The sequence below is a fragment of the Ciona intestinalis genome, unplaced genomic scaffold, assembly GCF_000224145.3.
Source record: "Ciona intestinalis unplaced genomic scaffold, KH HT000156.2, whole genome shotgun sequence".
In the NCBI taxonomy this organism is placed as follows: Eukaryota; Metazoa; Chordata; class Ascidiacea; order Phlebobranchia; family Cionidae; genus Ciona; species Ciona intestinalis.
In genome coordinates this window covers 18,922-35,994 of record NW_004190478.2, presented here as the reverse complement: position 1 = coordinate 35,994, position 17,073 = coordinate 18,922, and the positions used below count along the sequence as shown (strand labels likewise).

At 35.7% G+C, this 17,073-nt stretch overlaps 6 protein-coding genes across 7 annotated transcripts in view; 4 read left to right on the top strand and 2 right to left on the bottom strand.

Annotated features, from left to right (window-relative positions):
- The window catches only part of LOC100175400 (protein FAM3D), an 11,268-nt gene extending 5,674 nt beyond the window's left edge, over positions 1-5,594 (bottom strand). The window contains exons 1-6 of the mRNA XM_002128220.5: positions 5,420-5,594; positions 4,951-5,085; positions 4,014-4,127; positions 2,660-2,786; positions 838-947; positions 150-234 (exon numbers count right to left, since the gene is read on the bottom strand). Coding sequence (XP_002128256.2) covers positions 150-234; positions 838-947; positions 2,660-2,786; positions 4,014-4,127; positions 4,951-5,085; positions 5,420-5,438 — 590 coding nt within the window. The 5' untranslated portion in view covers positions 5,439-5,594. The remainder of the gene's footprint in view (positions 1-149; positions 235-837; positions 948-2,659; positions 2,787-4,013; positions 4,128-4,950; positions 5,086-5,419) is intronic.
- An 879-nt stretch (positions 5,595-6,473) lies between these two features.
- Positions 6,474-8,147, top strand: LOC100177720 (zinc finger protein 330). Its single transcript, XM_002128199.5, has one exon. It carries the CDS (start codon positions 6,829-6,831, stop codon positions 7,648-7,650), a length of 822 nt encoding a protein of 273 aa, XP_002128235.1. The 5' UTR covers positions 6,474-6,828; the 3' UTR covers positions 7,651-8,147.
- Positions 8,137-10,523, top strand: zf(cchc)-15 (zinc finger (CCHC)-15). Its single transcript, XM_002128110.5, has 3 exons — positions 8,137-8,371; positions 8,764-9,483; positions 9,819-10,523. Exons 1-3 carry the CDS (start codon positions 8,168-8,170, stop codon positions 10,386-10,388), a joined length of 1,494 nt encoding a protein of 497 aa, XP_002128146.1. The 5' UTR covers positions 8,137-8,167; the 3' UTR covers positions 10,389-10,523.
- LOC100178501 (zinc finger CCHC-type and RNA-binding motif-containing protein 1) lies at positions 9,772-13,873 on the bottom strand. 2 transcript variants are annotated; one of them, XM_002128045.5, is made up of 8 exons: positions 13,743-13,873; positions 13,654-13,682; positions 13,225-13,336; positions 12,875-12,982; positions 11,897-12,009; positions 11,450-11,546; positions 10,741-10,877; positions 9,772-10,239 (listed from the first exon to the last, which is right to left on the bottom strand). In XM_002128045.5, exons 1-7 carry the CDS (start codon positions 13,848-13,850, stop codon positions 10,785-10,787), a joined length of 660 nt encoding a protein of 219 aa, XP_002128081.2. In that variant the 5' UTR covers positions 13,851-13,873; the 3' UTR covers positions 9,772-10,239; positions 10,741-10,784. The 2 variants fall into 2 exon arrangements, with proteins under 2 accessions (XP_002128081.2, XP_026694924.1); XM_026839123.1 differs by lacking the exons at positions 13,654-13,682; positions 13,743-13,873 and adding an exon at positions 13,558-13,636.
- Positions 13,874-14,158: 285 nt separating this feature from the next.
- LOC104266689 (RNA-binding protein 7-like) lies at positions 14,159-15,406 on the top strand. Its single transcript, XM_009863513.3, has one exon. It carries the CDS (start codon positions 14,313-14,315, stop codon positions 15,009-15,011), a length of 699 nt encoding a protein of 232 aa, XP_009861815.1. The 5' UTR covers positions 14,159-14,312; the 3' UTR covers positions 15,012-15,406.
- Positions 15,084-17,073, top strand: part of LOC100182407 (protein SEC13 homolog) — a 6,443-nt gene continuing 4,453 nt past the window's right edge. The window contains exons 1-3 of the mRNA XM_002127901.5: positions 15,084-15,670; positions 15,858-15,902; positions 16,135-16,250. Of these exons, the coding sequence (XP_002127937.1) occupies positions 15,668-15,670; positions 15,858-15,902; positions 16,135-16,250 (164 nt within the window). The 5' untranslated portion in view covers positions 15,084-15,667. The remainder of the gene's footprint in view (positions 15,671-15,857; positions 15,903-16,134; positions 16,251-17,073) is intronic.

Below are 17,073 nucleotides of genomic sequence, written 5' to 3'. Positions count from 1 at the left end.
TTTCACCCCATTTTTCTTTAAACATGGGGTGGAATTTACATCCAACACCCTGTACTTTACCACATATTACGGAAGATATGATAATGGTATATAAACATAAATACATCATACATACATACATACATATATATTGGTATATACAAACTTACTTGAAAGCTGCATCATCATAAGTAGTCACCAATATTATATGTTCCGGTTTCAGCTCTTTAAGAAATGCTTTCAATTCTGTGCTGTCTATGATGTAATACAATGCCATTGTTATAACATAAACCACATTATGATGTCATACGGAGCATTATGTTTTAACTATACAGGTGAAATAATTGCTGCTTCATTTGCATACAATCAACGTTATAAGGGTATTGTGACATTTTAAACAAATAACAAGTTAAAAAATACAAATTTCAATGTATTAATGTAAATACTGAAATATGGTAGAGTGCCTGGTGAAGAGCATTTAAACAAAACACACATACACACAGTGAATGCTAGGATAATATAGGGCTTGCTATGCCACTGATGGTGATGTCTGCATAGCATGGCAGTTCCTGATGGATCTCGTGCATGCAAGACGGTTATTTTTCGTATGCGCGCCTGCTACCATCAAAAATCAGCGTACATTTTCAAGTTATGTTACGAAATCCTACTTAATTTAATACATATTTTTTCATTGTTTAATTAATTGGCGCCCGTGAAAGAAATTATGGCGTGTATTATCAAAAGTTAGTAAAAAAAATCGCTCGTGCACCGGCTATACTCTGCAGACTTAATCAAGACATATAACAGTAGAAAAAGCTTGTAGAAATGTAAAGTAATAACGAACAATGAATTAACTACCTTTCCCATAAAGATCAAATACAATTTGTTTAACACTTTCACCGGTAATCCCGTTAACAACAGCGATGTTCATTCCACGATCTACATTGTTTAGAGGATTCTTCATAATTCTATAAGTAAGATCATGCGTTACAATGCAAGATATATATATATATATAGTTAGGGGTGCACATTACAGAATAATTAGGTATTCTAGGATATCGTAGAGTACTTTATTTCGAATCTAGAATTCCGAATCTAGAATTCCGAATCTAGAATTTCGAATCTAGAATTCCGAATCTTTTTATATTTATAGGAAAAAATAATTTTACCCACATAGGTCAGATGCAAAAGGATTCGAATCTCATGGATTCGAGATTCTGTAATGTGCATCCCTATATAATAAATCATACAAATAAAGCATACATAATACTTTAAAAAAATTAGATTAATTTATTTAAAGAAAAAGTGATAGTGGCAAAATGGACCAAATGTGCTTAGAATACAATAATAGTGGAGCATACACCGGATACACATCAAGCAAAATGGTACAAAATACATAAAAAATTAGATACATTTATTTTGAAGACAATATTAGATTGGCAGAATATTATTATTATTATTATGAAGAGGCAAATTTACATAATAATCTGTATTAGCATATTACAAATGGTAAGATCACTAGAATATACATATATTAATATATATAGAGTGGGGTGGGGTAAGATGGGACACCTTTAGCACATAATGTCCGAATATCCTGATCGTGTTTAAACAATTAACAACGACCAATCGGAGTCGTGGGCGTGGGCCGGTGGGCATATAGTTTTATAATTTTTTGAATGTTCTTTGTTTACTACTAAATGGGGCGAGGAAAATAGAGTTAATAGTTGTCCCATCTTCCCCCACCCTACTGTATATTATAAATATATGCATATATAAAAGTAATGCAACAATGTTACCATAAATTGTGCAATATTCAAACAGCCATGAAACGCAACATGAACAACAACAGTGTCAAACAGATTGAACGATATAACAACAACAACGTTTAAATATAAATCAGCTGTTCTAAGAAATATTTTAGCAGGAACGTATTCTATTATTCATTGCAGTCATACAAATGCAAGTGTGGGGCATGCTGCTCATGAATAAATGATGTCAATAACATAACTCTGGTTATATCAATACTTATTATCATAAAAGCCTATATTGAATGCCAAAGCACATATATATACTACTTTTGGGTAAGATGCAGCACCTTTAGCACATAATATTCAAATATCCTGATTGTTTTAAACAATTAACAATGGTATATATTAGTTCTGAGGATACGGTTTTATAATTCTTTGAATGTTCTTTGTTTACTACTAAATGGGACGAGAAAAAAGGATTGAAAAGGTGTTCCATCTTACCCCACTATATTAAATACTTATACTCTACCTTAAATGACCAAACCCACAACAATAGCATAAGTTATAGAGTATATAGTTTGTTAGTGTATATAATCACCCATTAGAGCCATTGCAATTATAAAAGGCACAAATAGCCTATACAGCAGTATTACTGGCAACTAATTAATTAAAGTAATTATTATTTAAATTCAATGGCAATATTACTGGTAACTAACTGATTAAAATAATTATATAAATTCAATGGCAATGTTTTTACTTTGTTTAAAGCGAAAGTAATATGATATAAATTTGCACAATATATAGTCTATCCATACAACAATGTTGGGTTTAACAGCCACACTTTTTAACGACACTTTTCAATAGATTTAAACCATAGCGTGTTTTAACCTTATCTTTTCTAGCTGCGCTAATGTACACGGTATACTCACATAGTCCCGTTAAAGCAAACACTTGGTCCGATGACGTTCGCGGCACCCGTGATAATCTTGAAACTGAACTGGTCTTGTGTACACGTGGTAGACATCGCACAAGGGTTCTTATTAATCTTTATAACATCTGTGATAACATAACGTTAATTTATTTCTTCGAATACTATGAGATCATCGAATTATTTATAACAAAGAAGAAAAGGAAATTAGAGCATAGCCAATAAATCACACATAGTTAAGAAACGAAGTGGTTTATTATAACAGTAACAGACACATAGTAACCACGGATAACTATACTACGAGTCTGCTAGATTTACATACAATGGATTTTAAGTAATTTGACCACAATATTCCCACCCACAAGGATATGAATGCAAAATGTGCATTGTAAGGCTTTAGTGCCATTATAAGTATGTGAAAATCATACAAAGATTGTTCATATACCAACCACTATTCATATACCAACCACTATTCGTATACCAACCACTATTCGTATACCAACCACTATTCGTATACCAACCACTATTCGTATACCAACCACTATTCATATACCAACCACTATTCGTATATCAACCACTATTCGTATACCAACCACTATTCGTATACCAACCACTATTCGTATACCAACCACTATTCATATACCAACCACTATTCGTATATCAACCACTATTCGTATATCAACCACTATTCGTATATCAACCACTATTCGTATACCAACCACTATTCGTATACCAACCACTATTCGTATACCAACCACTATTCGTATACCAACCACTATTCGTATACCAACCACTATTCGTATACCAACCACTATTCGTATACCAACCACTATTCGTATACCAACCACTATTCGTATACCAACCACTATTCATATACCAACCACTATTCGTATACCAACCACTATTCGTATACCAACCACTATTCGTATACCAACCACTATTCGTATACCAACCACTATTCGTATACCAACCACTATTCGTATACCAACCACTATTCGTATACCAACCACTATTCGTATATCAACCACTATTCGTATATCAACCACTATTCGTATATCAATCATATTTAATATGTTTTAAATGCCAATGAACTATGACATGCGTCACTGGAGACCTCACCCTTATAGAATATAATCTCTATTATTGAGTGTCTATAAACTGCCTCAGTGGGGTCTAGATGGTAGCACCCTGGCTGTTGGGGTAATAGACCTACATCCCAGGTCTCAGGTGTGCCTCATTGAAGACCTCACCCTTATAGAATAGAATGTCTATCACCAGAATAGACACCAATATTTCAAAGTCAAGCCAATATTACAAAACAGATCAATATAACATAACTACTGATAAGATCTTACTTGGTTGCATAAGTCCTTGGTTATTGTCCCATTCTTCCTCTGCAGATTTGATGACGTTTTTATCAACTAGAGCATCGGGGTCGTCAATCTTTATCTTGGCTACGGTGGCTTTTCCTGGAAGCAAAATTATTCTTTATTATTTTCTTTCATATAAATGTAAATATGTTTTTAACTGTAAGCGTGTTTTAACAACTGTTGTTTTGTCGCTATATTCTGTCTTTTTGTTTAAAATATTTCTAAATCTTCGCTACCGTAATCAAAGAGACAAATAAAGTTATTATATTATTATTACAGTAGGGGAGTTAAAACTGATTATTAAATCAAAATATTTATTCTTGTTTTGAAGGTATGTATGCAACTTATTTATCTTCACATGACGGGGCAACAACAGTCGTTATAACACTGGTGTTCTGTTTCATACACCTCGTGCCCGCTTACAAGTTACCACGTATGTAACTTATTTATCATCGCATGACGGGGCAACAACAATCGTTATAATACGGGTGTTCTGTTTCATACACCTCATGCTCGCTTACAAGTTACCACGTATGTAACTTATTTATCCTCGCATGACGGGGCAACAACAATCGTTATAATATGGGTGTTCTGTTTCATACACCTCGTGCTCGCTTACAAGTTACCACGTATGTAACTTATTTATCCTCGCATGGCGGGGCAACAACAGTTGTTATAATGCTGTAATTCTGCCTACTCACAATATAGTTTTTATTTAACCGCTTACAGGTTACTAGTACATAACTTTGTTAGTGATTGTTTTTAAGAAATTCTTTTTCTAGATGGCTAACAATTGAGGTTTTGGGCAAAAGATTAAACTGTAATAGCTGTTTAATGTCTTGCCCAAAACCACACCCCAAATGGAAGCAGTGAGCCTCAGACCCGATACCCTCTGTTTACAAGCAATCACATGACAACATACCCGCAGAATCGGCCGTGTTTTGAACCACCTGTGGCGATGATTTGACCGACAACCGACCAAATAGTTCGGCGTAAAGTTGGAAGGTGTACCATGATAGAAACAACAGAATACCAACGAGGAAAAAACGGAGGATACCTTTAAGGAACAAAAACTTATCCTTTGTTAATAATACTTTAGGGTTTAACTGTAAGTGTGTTTTAACCATTGATATTGATAAGCAATATCTAGGTGATAGTGAAAAATGACCCCCCCCACCTTATTTGCCAACCACTAACCCCTAACCACTAACCTCTATAACCACTAACCCCCTAACCACCAACCTCTAACACTTTCCACCAGAGACCAGACTATTCTGCTGTGTACCGATCCTTTACTAGTGCCAACATTTACTAACGCAATACCGGTGCATATTTATTTAGAGCATATAAGTTTATATTATAAATATATTTTGTAAAAAACACACACGTACCTGTATTTCTGCACGCCATTTTGTCTTGAAAACTTTTTAAAGTTCGAATTATTTTAATCTACAAACGCTCTCGAATCGCCGAAGTATTTCGTTACATTTAAACAATAGCGATTGATCGACAATAATCCCCGCTGTGACGAAACACCAACTACTATGACGTAGGCGTGTTCATTCAAATGGAACATAAACTATTGGACCGTAAAGAATTATTAACAAGCATAAAAACACGGAAATTTTTGGTATTTTCATATTTTAAAAGAGAAATAAAGCCAATTACTCGCCAAATTGAAACTAATCGGTCTAGATATTGTAATTTAAACTTTTTCTATGCATTCGAAGCCTAAAAACGAGTCTTCTTTCGCACAGAGTCGTATAAACACCGAGTAGTCCAACTGCCGTCTATGTGTGTCCAAAATAGAGCAAAAGTGGTGACTTTGACAATGGGTTTAAACGAACTTGTTAAGTTTTGTTTGTGTTTTCCTATTGTGGGAAGGTGTAAAACAGCTTCTATTTACCTTACCAAACATTTTTTAGAAAAAATGTATAAATTTAGCCGCATTAAATGACTAAAATGTCGCAAATCAACCGCTTCTAATTCTAATTTTTGACTTTTTTTGACACAGAAAACAAATAACACATGTTTTTTACATTTTTCAACCTTTAAATTTGTTTTTAGGCCCAAGTTTTTCTGTAATTTACCGAAAAACATACATTTTCCCTATACCTACTGTGTTATTTTGGACCCAAATTGCCGTTCAATTTGTGTTTTACGTAACAATGGGTTGGACTACTCGGTATTTCTATGGCTCTGCTTTCGCATAACTAGATTTTTAGTTACCCGTTAAATATTGGTAATCGTTTTGGGTAAATACAAGTCAAATTAGTACTTTTCCTATTTATAAATTCCTACCATTGTAAGCATTTTAAACTTGAGGGGTTCTTATGATCTAAAAGTAGCTGACTGACCCTAAATATAGCGAAAAATTCAACAATTATAAAGTCAATTGACTTAAAATCAGTCTCTCCGTGCCCATTTATTAAAGCTAAACTCTCTTTCTCTTGTATTCCGAAACTGCGGAAAATAAATTCCGATTTTTTTACAAATGTACAAAATACGTGGTGCATTTACGGAATAAAGATTCCGACATTTTTACACATGTTGTGTCATGTATGTATTGTGTTGTATTTGCTTTTATGAATGACTGTTTGAGATGAAATAGGTTTATTCACTGCAGTGTTCGATAAATGGACCTATTTATGTGGTATTGGGGCATAACAAATGGCCCAGTTGGTAGTAAAATAGCTATTCTACGTCATTTTTTCACGGTAGGCTTTTTAATATAACGTTTCACAGAATTCATACGTTTTACAGAATTTTTGCTTCAAGGTAACTAATTTATTTAATTAAAATGCCGAAAAAGAAGACTGGAGCACGAAAAAAAGCTGAAAAACAAAGCGAAAGGCAACGACAGATTCGTACAATGCGTGAAAACATAAACTTGGCAAGTCGGCCGTGTAACTTCTCAATGGAATGTGAAAAATGCGGTATACGGCAAAAGAACCGCGCGTTTTGCTACATGTGTTCTGCTGTACAAAAGCTACCAGTATGCGCCCAATGCGGGAAACAAAAATGCATGAAGAGTTCAGACTGTATAGTAAAACATCCGGGCCAGCACACTACAGGCATGCAGATGGTAGGAGCTATATGTGATATATGCGAGGCCTGGGTTTGCCATGGTAGAAAATGCTTAAGCGTTCATACATGTGAATGCCCACTGCTTGATGCTGTATGTTATGAATGTAAGCGAGATGTATGGGACCATGGGGGAAGGATTTTCAAATGTTCGTTCTGTAATGTGTTTCTATGTGAGGACGATCAGTTTGAACATCAAGCATCTTGCCAAGTTTTGGAGTCTGATAGTTACAAGTGTGCGTCATGTAACAGACATGGCCAATACTCTTGCATGCAATGTAAAATCTGCTTCTGTGAGGACCACGTTAGACGTAAAGGTTTCACTTATAAGAAAAATGAACCAATTCCGTGCCCAAAGTGCAGTTATAAAACAGTTGAGACGAAGGATCTTAGTGTTTCTACCCGAAAATATGAATACGGTCGTCAAAATGAGTTTGCTGACGAGCCTGAACGAGGATATTCCGATGCCTATCTTAAAGTAACTGGACAGTTTAACGAAATGAATTTCTATGAAAATGATGATGACAGTGAAGACTAAGCTATATTTAAGTCCAACATGGGACAGTTTGTTTGGGGGATATTTTTTCAACAGCTTTGTGTGTATTTAACTTAAAACTAGCAAAATCAGGCAGATTTTCGGTAACAACCTAAATTTTTTTCAACTACATTTCAGCTTTTATTAGACTTATACTGTTTAAATACTTTTCTAAATGCTTTGTAGCTGTTTTTTACAAAGTATAAGACACAGTATCAATACGTACTATGTGTAGTACAGTATCACAAAACATATATGTTAATATTGTTGTATTGCTTTAACTAGTAGCCTATAAATTGTCAAATCTATTGTTTGGTAAAACTATGTATGTGTAATGGTTGTAACTGTATGTACGGTAAAAAACTTTTCTTCTATAAATAATACGCATTATTAAAGTTTCTATAAATAATACGCATTATTTTAATAAATGTTTGAAAACATTTGACATAATTCTGCAATTAAAAAAACAACTTTTTGTTGATGAATCAATGTATTTCCAGGTATAGTGGTTTAAACCAAGATGAATGGAGACAGTTTGCAAGAATGTGTTTTGAAACAAATTGGGAAATATGAGGCAGTTGATTCCAATGTGCTTGCTGCTGCTTTGGAGGTTGATCATCAAGCCATTGTTGGTGCAATAAAGAGCATTCAGTGCTTTGGTGATGTCATAAAGGTTGAACCAAGGAATAATAAGAAGTGGTGTGTTACTGATGAAGGGAAACTCGTAAGTATGGAGATAGCTGTGTTATAACTGGACAGTGAACATGAGATGTATGGATATACCATGTGTGTCTGGTGTATAAGAAGACACCCATGTTATAACTGGACAGTGAGCATGAGGTGTATGGATACACCATGTGTGTCTGGTGTATAAGAAGACACCCATGTTATAACTGGACAGTGAGCATGAGGTGTATGAATACACCATGTGTGTCTGGTGTATAAGAAGACACCTATGTTATAACTCGATGGTGAGCATAAGGTGTATGAATACACCATGTGTGTCTGGTGTATAAAAAGACACCCATGTTATAACTCGACAGTGAGCATGTGGTGTAAAATGTTGCCAAAACAAGGAACTGTTCTAAATCTAAATCTCACTGCTTGCATTTACAGGTTATTAAAAACGGGAGTTATGAATACAACATCTACCAAGCAGTTCCTGCTGAAGGAATCCTGCAATCGGAACTGCTTCAAAAAGTTTCCAACGCAAAGATTGGTTTCAGCAAAGCGATGTCGAACAAAATGATCAAAGTTGACAAGAAATGTGAGGGAGGGGCGAGGGTGTTCAGGAATCAGGAAGACCTAAAAGATGAAACATGGAGTAATTTAGTCGCGCTACAGAATGGTAATGTGGGGCAAGTTGGGGAGAAAGTTCTTGCGGAGTTAAAGAAAAGAAAGTTGGCTCAAGAAGTTGTGAATAAAAGTTTTTATGTTGAGAAAGGCGATGCTTTCACTTTGAAACTAGAGAAACCGGAGACGGATCTCACTGCGCAGATGATACAAGATGGATCATGGAAGACTAAGACATTCAAGGAATATAATTATAATGCTCTTGGCGCTCCTCCAGCTGCAGGGCATCTTCATCCATTAATGAAAGTAAGATCAGCGTATCGCCAAATCTTCCTCGAGATGGGTTTCACTGAAATGCCGACAAATAGTTTCGTGGAAAGCTCGTTCTGGAACTTTGACGCTTTGTTTCAACCCCAACAGCATCCTGCTAGAGACGCACATGATACTTTCTTTATAAATGATCCAGCAATATCCACAAAGTTCCCACAAGAATATTTGGAGGGTGTCAAGATGGTTCATTCAAAAGGAGGGTTTGGATCCCAGGTAAATACAATCAACTTTTTTCTTTTATACCCTGTAATGTAACTATATGACGAAAATTACAATTTGTAAAATTTAACAAAATTTCATATAAAAAGGATGAATACTATAATAAACATAACTTAGTGAGGTAATATGCCAACTCTGGCCTAAATTCTAGGTTCTATGTTGGACCTCACCCATACAGATGTGCATATACAATGTTGGGGTAATTGGCCAACTCTGGCCTAAATTCCTATGGCGTGCCTTGCCATTGAACCTGAGATTTTTATTGCTTAAAATAGAAAGGTATTTGGGGTTTCTTATGTATTGTAGTTTAAAACATCTCATTAACACAGGGTTACAGATACGACTGGAAAATTGACGAAGCTCAGAAGAATGTTCTACGCACGCACACAACCGCCGTGAGTGCGCGCATGTTGTACAACCTTGCACAACAGAAGGAATTCAAACCAGTCAAATATTTTTCCATCGACCGAGTTTTCCGGAACGAGACGCTCGACGCGACTCACCTCGCTGAGTTCCAGCAAGTGGAGGGAGTCGTCGCCGATCGAAGCGTGACACTCGGGGACCTCATGGGCGTCCTGCATGAATTTTTTAGGAAACTAGGCGTCCACCAGCTGCGTTTCAAGCCTGCTTATAACCCGTACACTGAGCCTTCTATGGAGGTGTTCGGGTACCATTCGGGGCTTAAAAAATGGGTCGAGATTGGAAATTCTGGGGTTTTTAGGCCAGAGATGTTGAGACCAATGGGTTTACCTGAAGATGTGAATGTTATTGCATGGGGTTTATCATTAGAGAGGCCGACTATGATTAAACTTGGTATAGATAATATTAGAGACCTAGTAGGGCATAAAGTGGATTTACAAATGGTATACGACAGCCCGATTTGTCAAATGGATTTCTAAACATTTATTTACTGCTAATAATTGTTTCAATATTTAGTATCACATGAGTTATTTTCAATGGTCATACGTTCAAATAGAAAAATCTATCATGTATTTATGCGTTGGGTGTTGTTAATAAAACGTACAGTACCAGCTCCAAAAAGAATTTTCTTTTTTTACAAGTTTTCTATTTCAGCTAGTTCTGTAAATCAGCGCTTTTGGTATTTATCCCATGAATTTGTGCCATTTAAGTGTCATTTACTTTGTTAAAAACAACCTGCATATAATGTTGGTATACAAAATGCCAGAAGAGCTGTTTTACAAACAAATGTCCTCTTAAATGTTATTTATCTTTAAGAAAACTCCTCCAAACCTCTCAGTTCCAGATGACCCCCAACATACAGGTTCAATCTCTCTTCAATCCAGATCTTCCTCATCACTAAAATACGAATCTTTTTTGTATTTCTTTCTTGAACTAATTACAACATCGGACCGCGAAGCTTTCATGCTCTGGAAAATAAAACTTGAATAAAATACTAATCCTAAAAGTTAAAACAGTTTTAAGTTATGGTCATATAGCATGGTATCTAAGGGGACCTGAGATGTAGACAACGGTTGCCACAAAACAAACTTCAATAAAATCTTATTTTTAAAAGTATATAGGTTTTATTTTCATGTATCTATGTGCACGAGTTGGCCAATTACACTAACGCTGCAGTATCATATTCTACCTTCTATCTATATTAATATATATAATAGGGTGGGGAAAGATGGGACACCCTTTCATTCTGTTTTCTTGTCCGATTTGGTAATAAATAAAAAACTTTCAAAGAATTATAAAACCGTATTCTCGCGACTAATTGTTTAAAACACGAACAGATTTAGATATAATATATATGGTAGAAGTGTCCCGTCTTCTCCCGTCCTACTATATATAAATATTGCATAAAAAATTGATTAATTTTTTGCTTAGTCATACATAAAAAGCATGTCACCGGCATCGTGGCAAAGTGGTTAGCGCGCCTGCTTGTAACCCAGGGATTATATGTGAGGATAAATCAAGCTGCATACAAGTGGCTTACCTCTTCAGCAATGACACAACTCAAGCTCTCTAATGAAGGATCTTCACCAGATCCATCAGAATCTTCGGGTTCAATTACTGGTTTCGCTTGTTTTGTTCTAAACATACATAGTGTTTGAATTATAACTGAATTTCAACAACTATGGTGGGTCCCGCAGTGTGACATGACCACGTTGCATGGGACATTGAGGGAAGCGTTGGTAATTATACCAGTGTTGGCCCATTACTCCAACACCCAGGGTACTGCAAGTCCAATAATTAATGACAATTAGTTTTGGCCCAAGGCCACATACTTGTATCAGTATCGAGCTTTGAACCCGGTATCCTTCAGTTACAATGCAAGCACCTAACCACTGAGCTGCAGCACTGGACAACAGATATCTATTAGTGTTCAGTATTAAATAGAACAACAACATTACAATGTTCAATATCTCATCGCATAGCCAACCTTTTCATGTTATGGAATGTAACTTGTGGTTTTCTGCTTCTCTTTTTCTTTGGAGGAGGTTCTCGGTCTCCAAACTTGTTCTTTGGACAATTGTAACTAAGGTGATCAAAATCCTGGGGAATTAACCATATGGTTACATTGTACTGTGGCGAAAAATGGGACACCTTTGGCACAAAATATTCAAATATCATGTGTTTTAAACAATTAACAACCTCGATAGGAGTCGTGAGGATACGGTTTATAATTCTTTAAATGTTTTTTTACTACCAAATGGCATAGAAAATGGAATAAAAACATGTCCCGTCTTCCCCCATCCTACTCTATACTCTTTACAGCTTTGTGATATTAAACTGCTATTACAGTAATGTTAAACAACAATAAACTTTTAACAGCTTATCAGGTCTAAAAAAATCAAAACTCAAAACGTAGTGTATCAAAACGTAGCGTATAAAAATCAACACGTAGTGTATAAAAAATCAAAACGTAGTGTATAAAAAATCAAAACGTAGTGTATAAAAAATCAAAACGTAGTGTATAAAAAATCAAAACATAGTGTATAAAAAATCAAACGTAGTGTATAAAAAATCAAAACGTAGTGTATAAAAAAATCAAAACGTAGTGTATAAAAAATCAAAACGTAGTGTATAAAAATCAAAACGTAGTGTATAAAAAATCAAACGTAGTGTATAAAAAATCAAAACGTAGTGTATAAAAAATCAAAACGTAGTGTATAAAAAAAAGATTATATACATTATGCTTGCTAGCAGATGTAACATTACCATAAACTTCATTAGTACCATTAAAAAGGTAATTTATACTTTGTACAAATAAATGAGAATTCTAACCAAGAAACAAGACAAGTTGTAAGAAGCCAATTCTGGGTTAAGTCTTTGGTCTTCTGGATTGTATGACCTCACCCATATAGGGTAGAAGCCAACCCCCTTTAATAAAGTGGTTGTATTAATATAAACAACCCACCCCACACTCGTAGCATCGTGATTTATCCTTGTATTCCTTTCTTTTGATAAATTCCTTTGTTCGACCGTTGTCCTTCGCGATGCTGCATTTTAGTTTTCTACCAAGAAGCTGGAATAATAAATGTTTACACATGTAAATAAATGAATAGAAACTTGTTTGTAGTTATCAAAATACCAGGATAATTGGTTAAACAATAATAAGTGAAATAATAAAAGTTTTGTTATGTGTTGTGTCCTTGTGTGGACAAGCAGATATGTGTGGATTTTTGTTATAAACATGGGTGGGAACTTGAGTGATTTATCTATTGTTGCCACTCCCATGCCCGCAGTCGACCAGCATTGCAAAACCACCTGCTTCCCATCCATAATATGCACAGCTTTCATTGCATCTTCTTTCTTTAAATACAACACAAACGCAAGGCCAGTGCTCTCACGGTCTTCCTTGTTTTTTGTCACAGTAACTCTGCATAGAAAAAATGCAATTACAAAAGACAGTTAAAATAGATAAATAAAGATTGAATCTGTAACAGCCACTTATACAGTCATTTTGCTACTTAATTGCATATTTTAACTACTTTTCTATGCCAATAGTTAATAATATTTATGCATTTAAACACAACAGGCATACTGGTAATGTGGATTTAGGACAGTGCATTAATAGTTAATAGGTCAACTTTGACCTACATTCCAGGTCCCATCGTACCCCAAAATAGACAGTACGGCCTCACCCTCATAGAATAGAATAATAACTTGACCTATAAAAGTAAAACGAACTCTTACTTGGCCACTTTTCCCATTTTCCCAAAAATCTGGAAAATATTCATAAAATTATAACATTATGCGAAAAATATGACAATATGATATTTTACCTTATGTAGGTCGTTGTTGGTTAAAGAAAATGGTAAGTTCGAAACATACACGGTGCTTTTAGATGGTGCAAGTCCCCCGCTCATGTTTAATTTGTGAAACAACAACATATGTTGTTTACATATTATATAAGATGTCTATTGCAAACTTTGTCGGAAAGATTACGTGTGTTGTCGAAAACGCTTTTATCATTTTTTGTTTTCAAACTTTTAACGTTATTACAGACGCAAATAATATATTTTTAAAGTAAAATTATAGAACATTTTGCATATTTGTTTTAAATATAAAAATCTGTTGCTAGAAAATGCTATTTTTCATGCTGAAAACCCGCTTTTACCGAAACGACCGTTTCTCAGCGGAACTTAGCATTTCAGAAGCTGTCGCGTAGTGAATTGTGACGTATTACACTTAGTTTGTGACGAAACTGGAAAGCTATTGTAGTGTGTGACAACAAAATCAGTTAAAAATATCATATTATTGTTTTGTACCGACGCTTAGCGTACAGGGTTTTTGGTCTGTCTATATAGAAGTCGATAGCTTTAGTTTGTTCTCGAATTTCGTTGTAAGAATCGATGATTGTGATGTCAGGGGCCGATGACGCGTGCACTTTGTTCGTTGGGAATTTACATGATAAAGTAACAGAAGCGATATTGTATGAATTATTCCTACAAGCTGGACCCATCAAAAAAGTTCATATCCCAGTCGACCATAAGAACGGAAGAAATCGTCCGTATGGTTTCGTTACGTTTAAACACGAGGTTTCGGTTCCTTACTCGATAAAACTAATGGACGGAATACAAGTGTTTGAATATTCCTTGAAAGTTGATAAAAGGAAAGCTTCAGGGGGGTCTGGGAACGACACAAACGGTGATTCAAGGCCAGGGCATTCAAGTCCTAGGAACAACTTAAATAGGGAAGCTTATAACGGGGCTGGGCATAGCGGTAACATGACACACCAGCCCCCCATTATGAACCTTAACCCAAGAATGTTAGCCCAGTATAATCCTCTCATGATGGACCAAGGGTTTAGAGACGCTAACCGACGGGAATCTTTTGAAACGCACACAAGGCACGACAGGGGGCGATGGGAACACGACCATTACCAAGGTTATGCCACACCAAGGGAACCTCATTTAAGAAGGATGGAAGATCGGACTTCAGGAAGATATTCCCCATATGAGCAAAATGATGTCCGTCACGTAACTCTTCGTAGCGAGCACAGGAGAGACAGCTATGAGCGACGACATGGCCAATATAAAAGGCGACGATAGTATTTCTACAATTCGCTTTCAAAGTTTTACACTTTTAGTCGTTTTTAATTTGATTTTTAAACTTTTTTAGATGCTTTTACGTTAAATAGCAGTTTCTGTTAACCAGGCAACTTTAAGGATGATTTTTTACACGTTTTATTTTTTTGTAATATTTTCACAATAACTAGGTTAATTATGTTTATAATTTGATTCATAAAATTTGTAAACTGCTGTTGTGTAAATATAGACAGATAGTTGTACTTATGTTCTTCAAAAACCTCATTTTTAATTAAGATTAAGCTCAATATTGCATTATAATGTTGAGTTTATACCTATTACCAGACAGGGTGCAAAAAGGCGGCAGTTTCATGTCACCATATGTTGTAATGAATTTTTAATAAACCTAAAACTTAAGAGCAGGCTGGTAATGCTTTGAATATCAGGTGGGCAACACTGCAAAAATTTAAAAGGCAACACTCAAAAAGAGTTGCAAACAACTGGATGCACAGGTTTCATTGTACCTGCTGTTTTCCACATAATTTGCATAAATTGAATTAATTTAAGAAACAACTAAAGAAAGGGTTTAGGGCATTATTCAACAATCTGTTTCTTTTTAGAATCATAGGCGGCTGTTAATCTTGTTTTGCTGCTAATTTTGCTGCACTAAAGTATTCAAAATGGTAAGTACATATTAAAAAAAAGCAATGTTGGTATATATTAGCACGCCTGCCTCTAGCCCAGATGCTGCTACTGCTACCATTGTTGGCGTATGTCTCCTTAGACAAGACACAAGTTATAACGACTCATTTCCCTGCCATGTGTGCATAGTTAAGTTTCATTCAAAATAATGTTAATTTGTTTTCACAGGTTTCGGTCATCAATACTGTAGATACGCTTCATGAAGATATGATTGTAAGTTATTTATTAATAAACAGTAAGTCAGTAACTCCTTTCAGGTGGCATGACCTGCCTATACTCCGTTTTACCAATATCAATCCACTATTTCTTATTTTCTTATATTTAATAAAATGTGAAGCTTAAGTAATACCCCTCTTTTCATAACTTGTCGCTTAAAATGTCCCCTTTAGCACCAACTACTACTACCTTGCATAACTTGACACGTAACCCCAACACCTCCACTTAGCACGACGCACAGATGGATTACTACGGGTTGCAACTCGCTACTTGTTCATCAGATCGAACAATCAGGATATTTGAAGTTAAGAACGGAACGCAACGATTGTTGTCGACACTACAAGGGTTCGTTTATGATTGTGTGTTGTTTATGTGTGTTTAAGGAAATTAATCGACAGTGAGCATGAAGTGTATGAATGCACCATGTGTGTCTGGTGTATAAGAAGACACCCATGTTATAACTTGACAGTAAGCATGAGGTGTATGAATACACCATGTGTGTCTGGTGTATAAGAAGACACCCATGTTATAACTCGACAGTGAGCATGAGGTGTATGAATACACCATGTGTGTCTGGTGTATAAGAAGACACCCATGTTATAACTTGACAGTGAGCATGAAGTGAATGAATACACCATGTGTGTCTGGTGTATGAGAAGACACCCATGTTATAACTCGACAGTGAGCATGAGGTGTATGAATACACCATGTGTGTCTGGTGTATAAGAAGACACCCATGTTATAACTCGACAGTGAGCATGAAGTGAATGAATACACCATGTGTGTCTGGTGTATGAGAAGACACCCATGTTATAACTCGACAGTGAGCATGAAGTGTATGAATACACTATGTGTGTCTGGTGTATAAGAAGACACCCATGTTATAACTCGACAGTGAGCATGAAGTGAATGAATACACCATGTGTGTCTGGTGTATGAGAAGACACCCATGTTATAACTCGACAGTGAGCATGAGGTGTATGAATACACTATGTGTGTCTGGTGTATAAGAAGACACCCATGTTATAACTGGACAGTGAGCATGAAGTGAATGAATACACCATGTGTGTCTGGTGTATAAGAAGACACCCATGTTATAACTGGACAGTGAGCATGAGGTGTATGAATACACCATGTGTGTCTGGTGTATAAGAAGACACCCATGTTA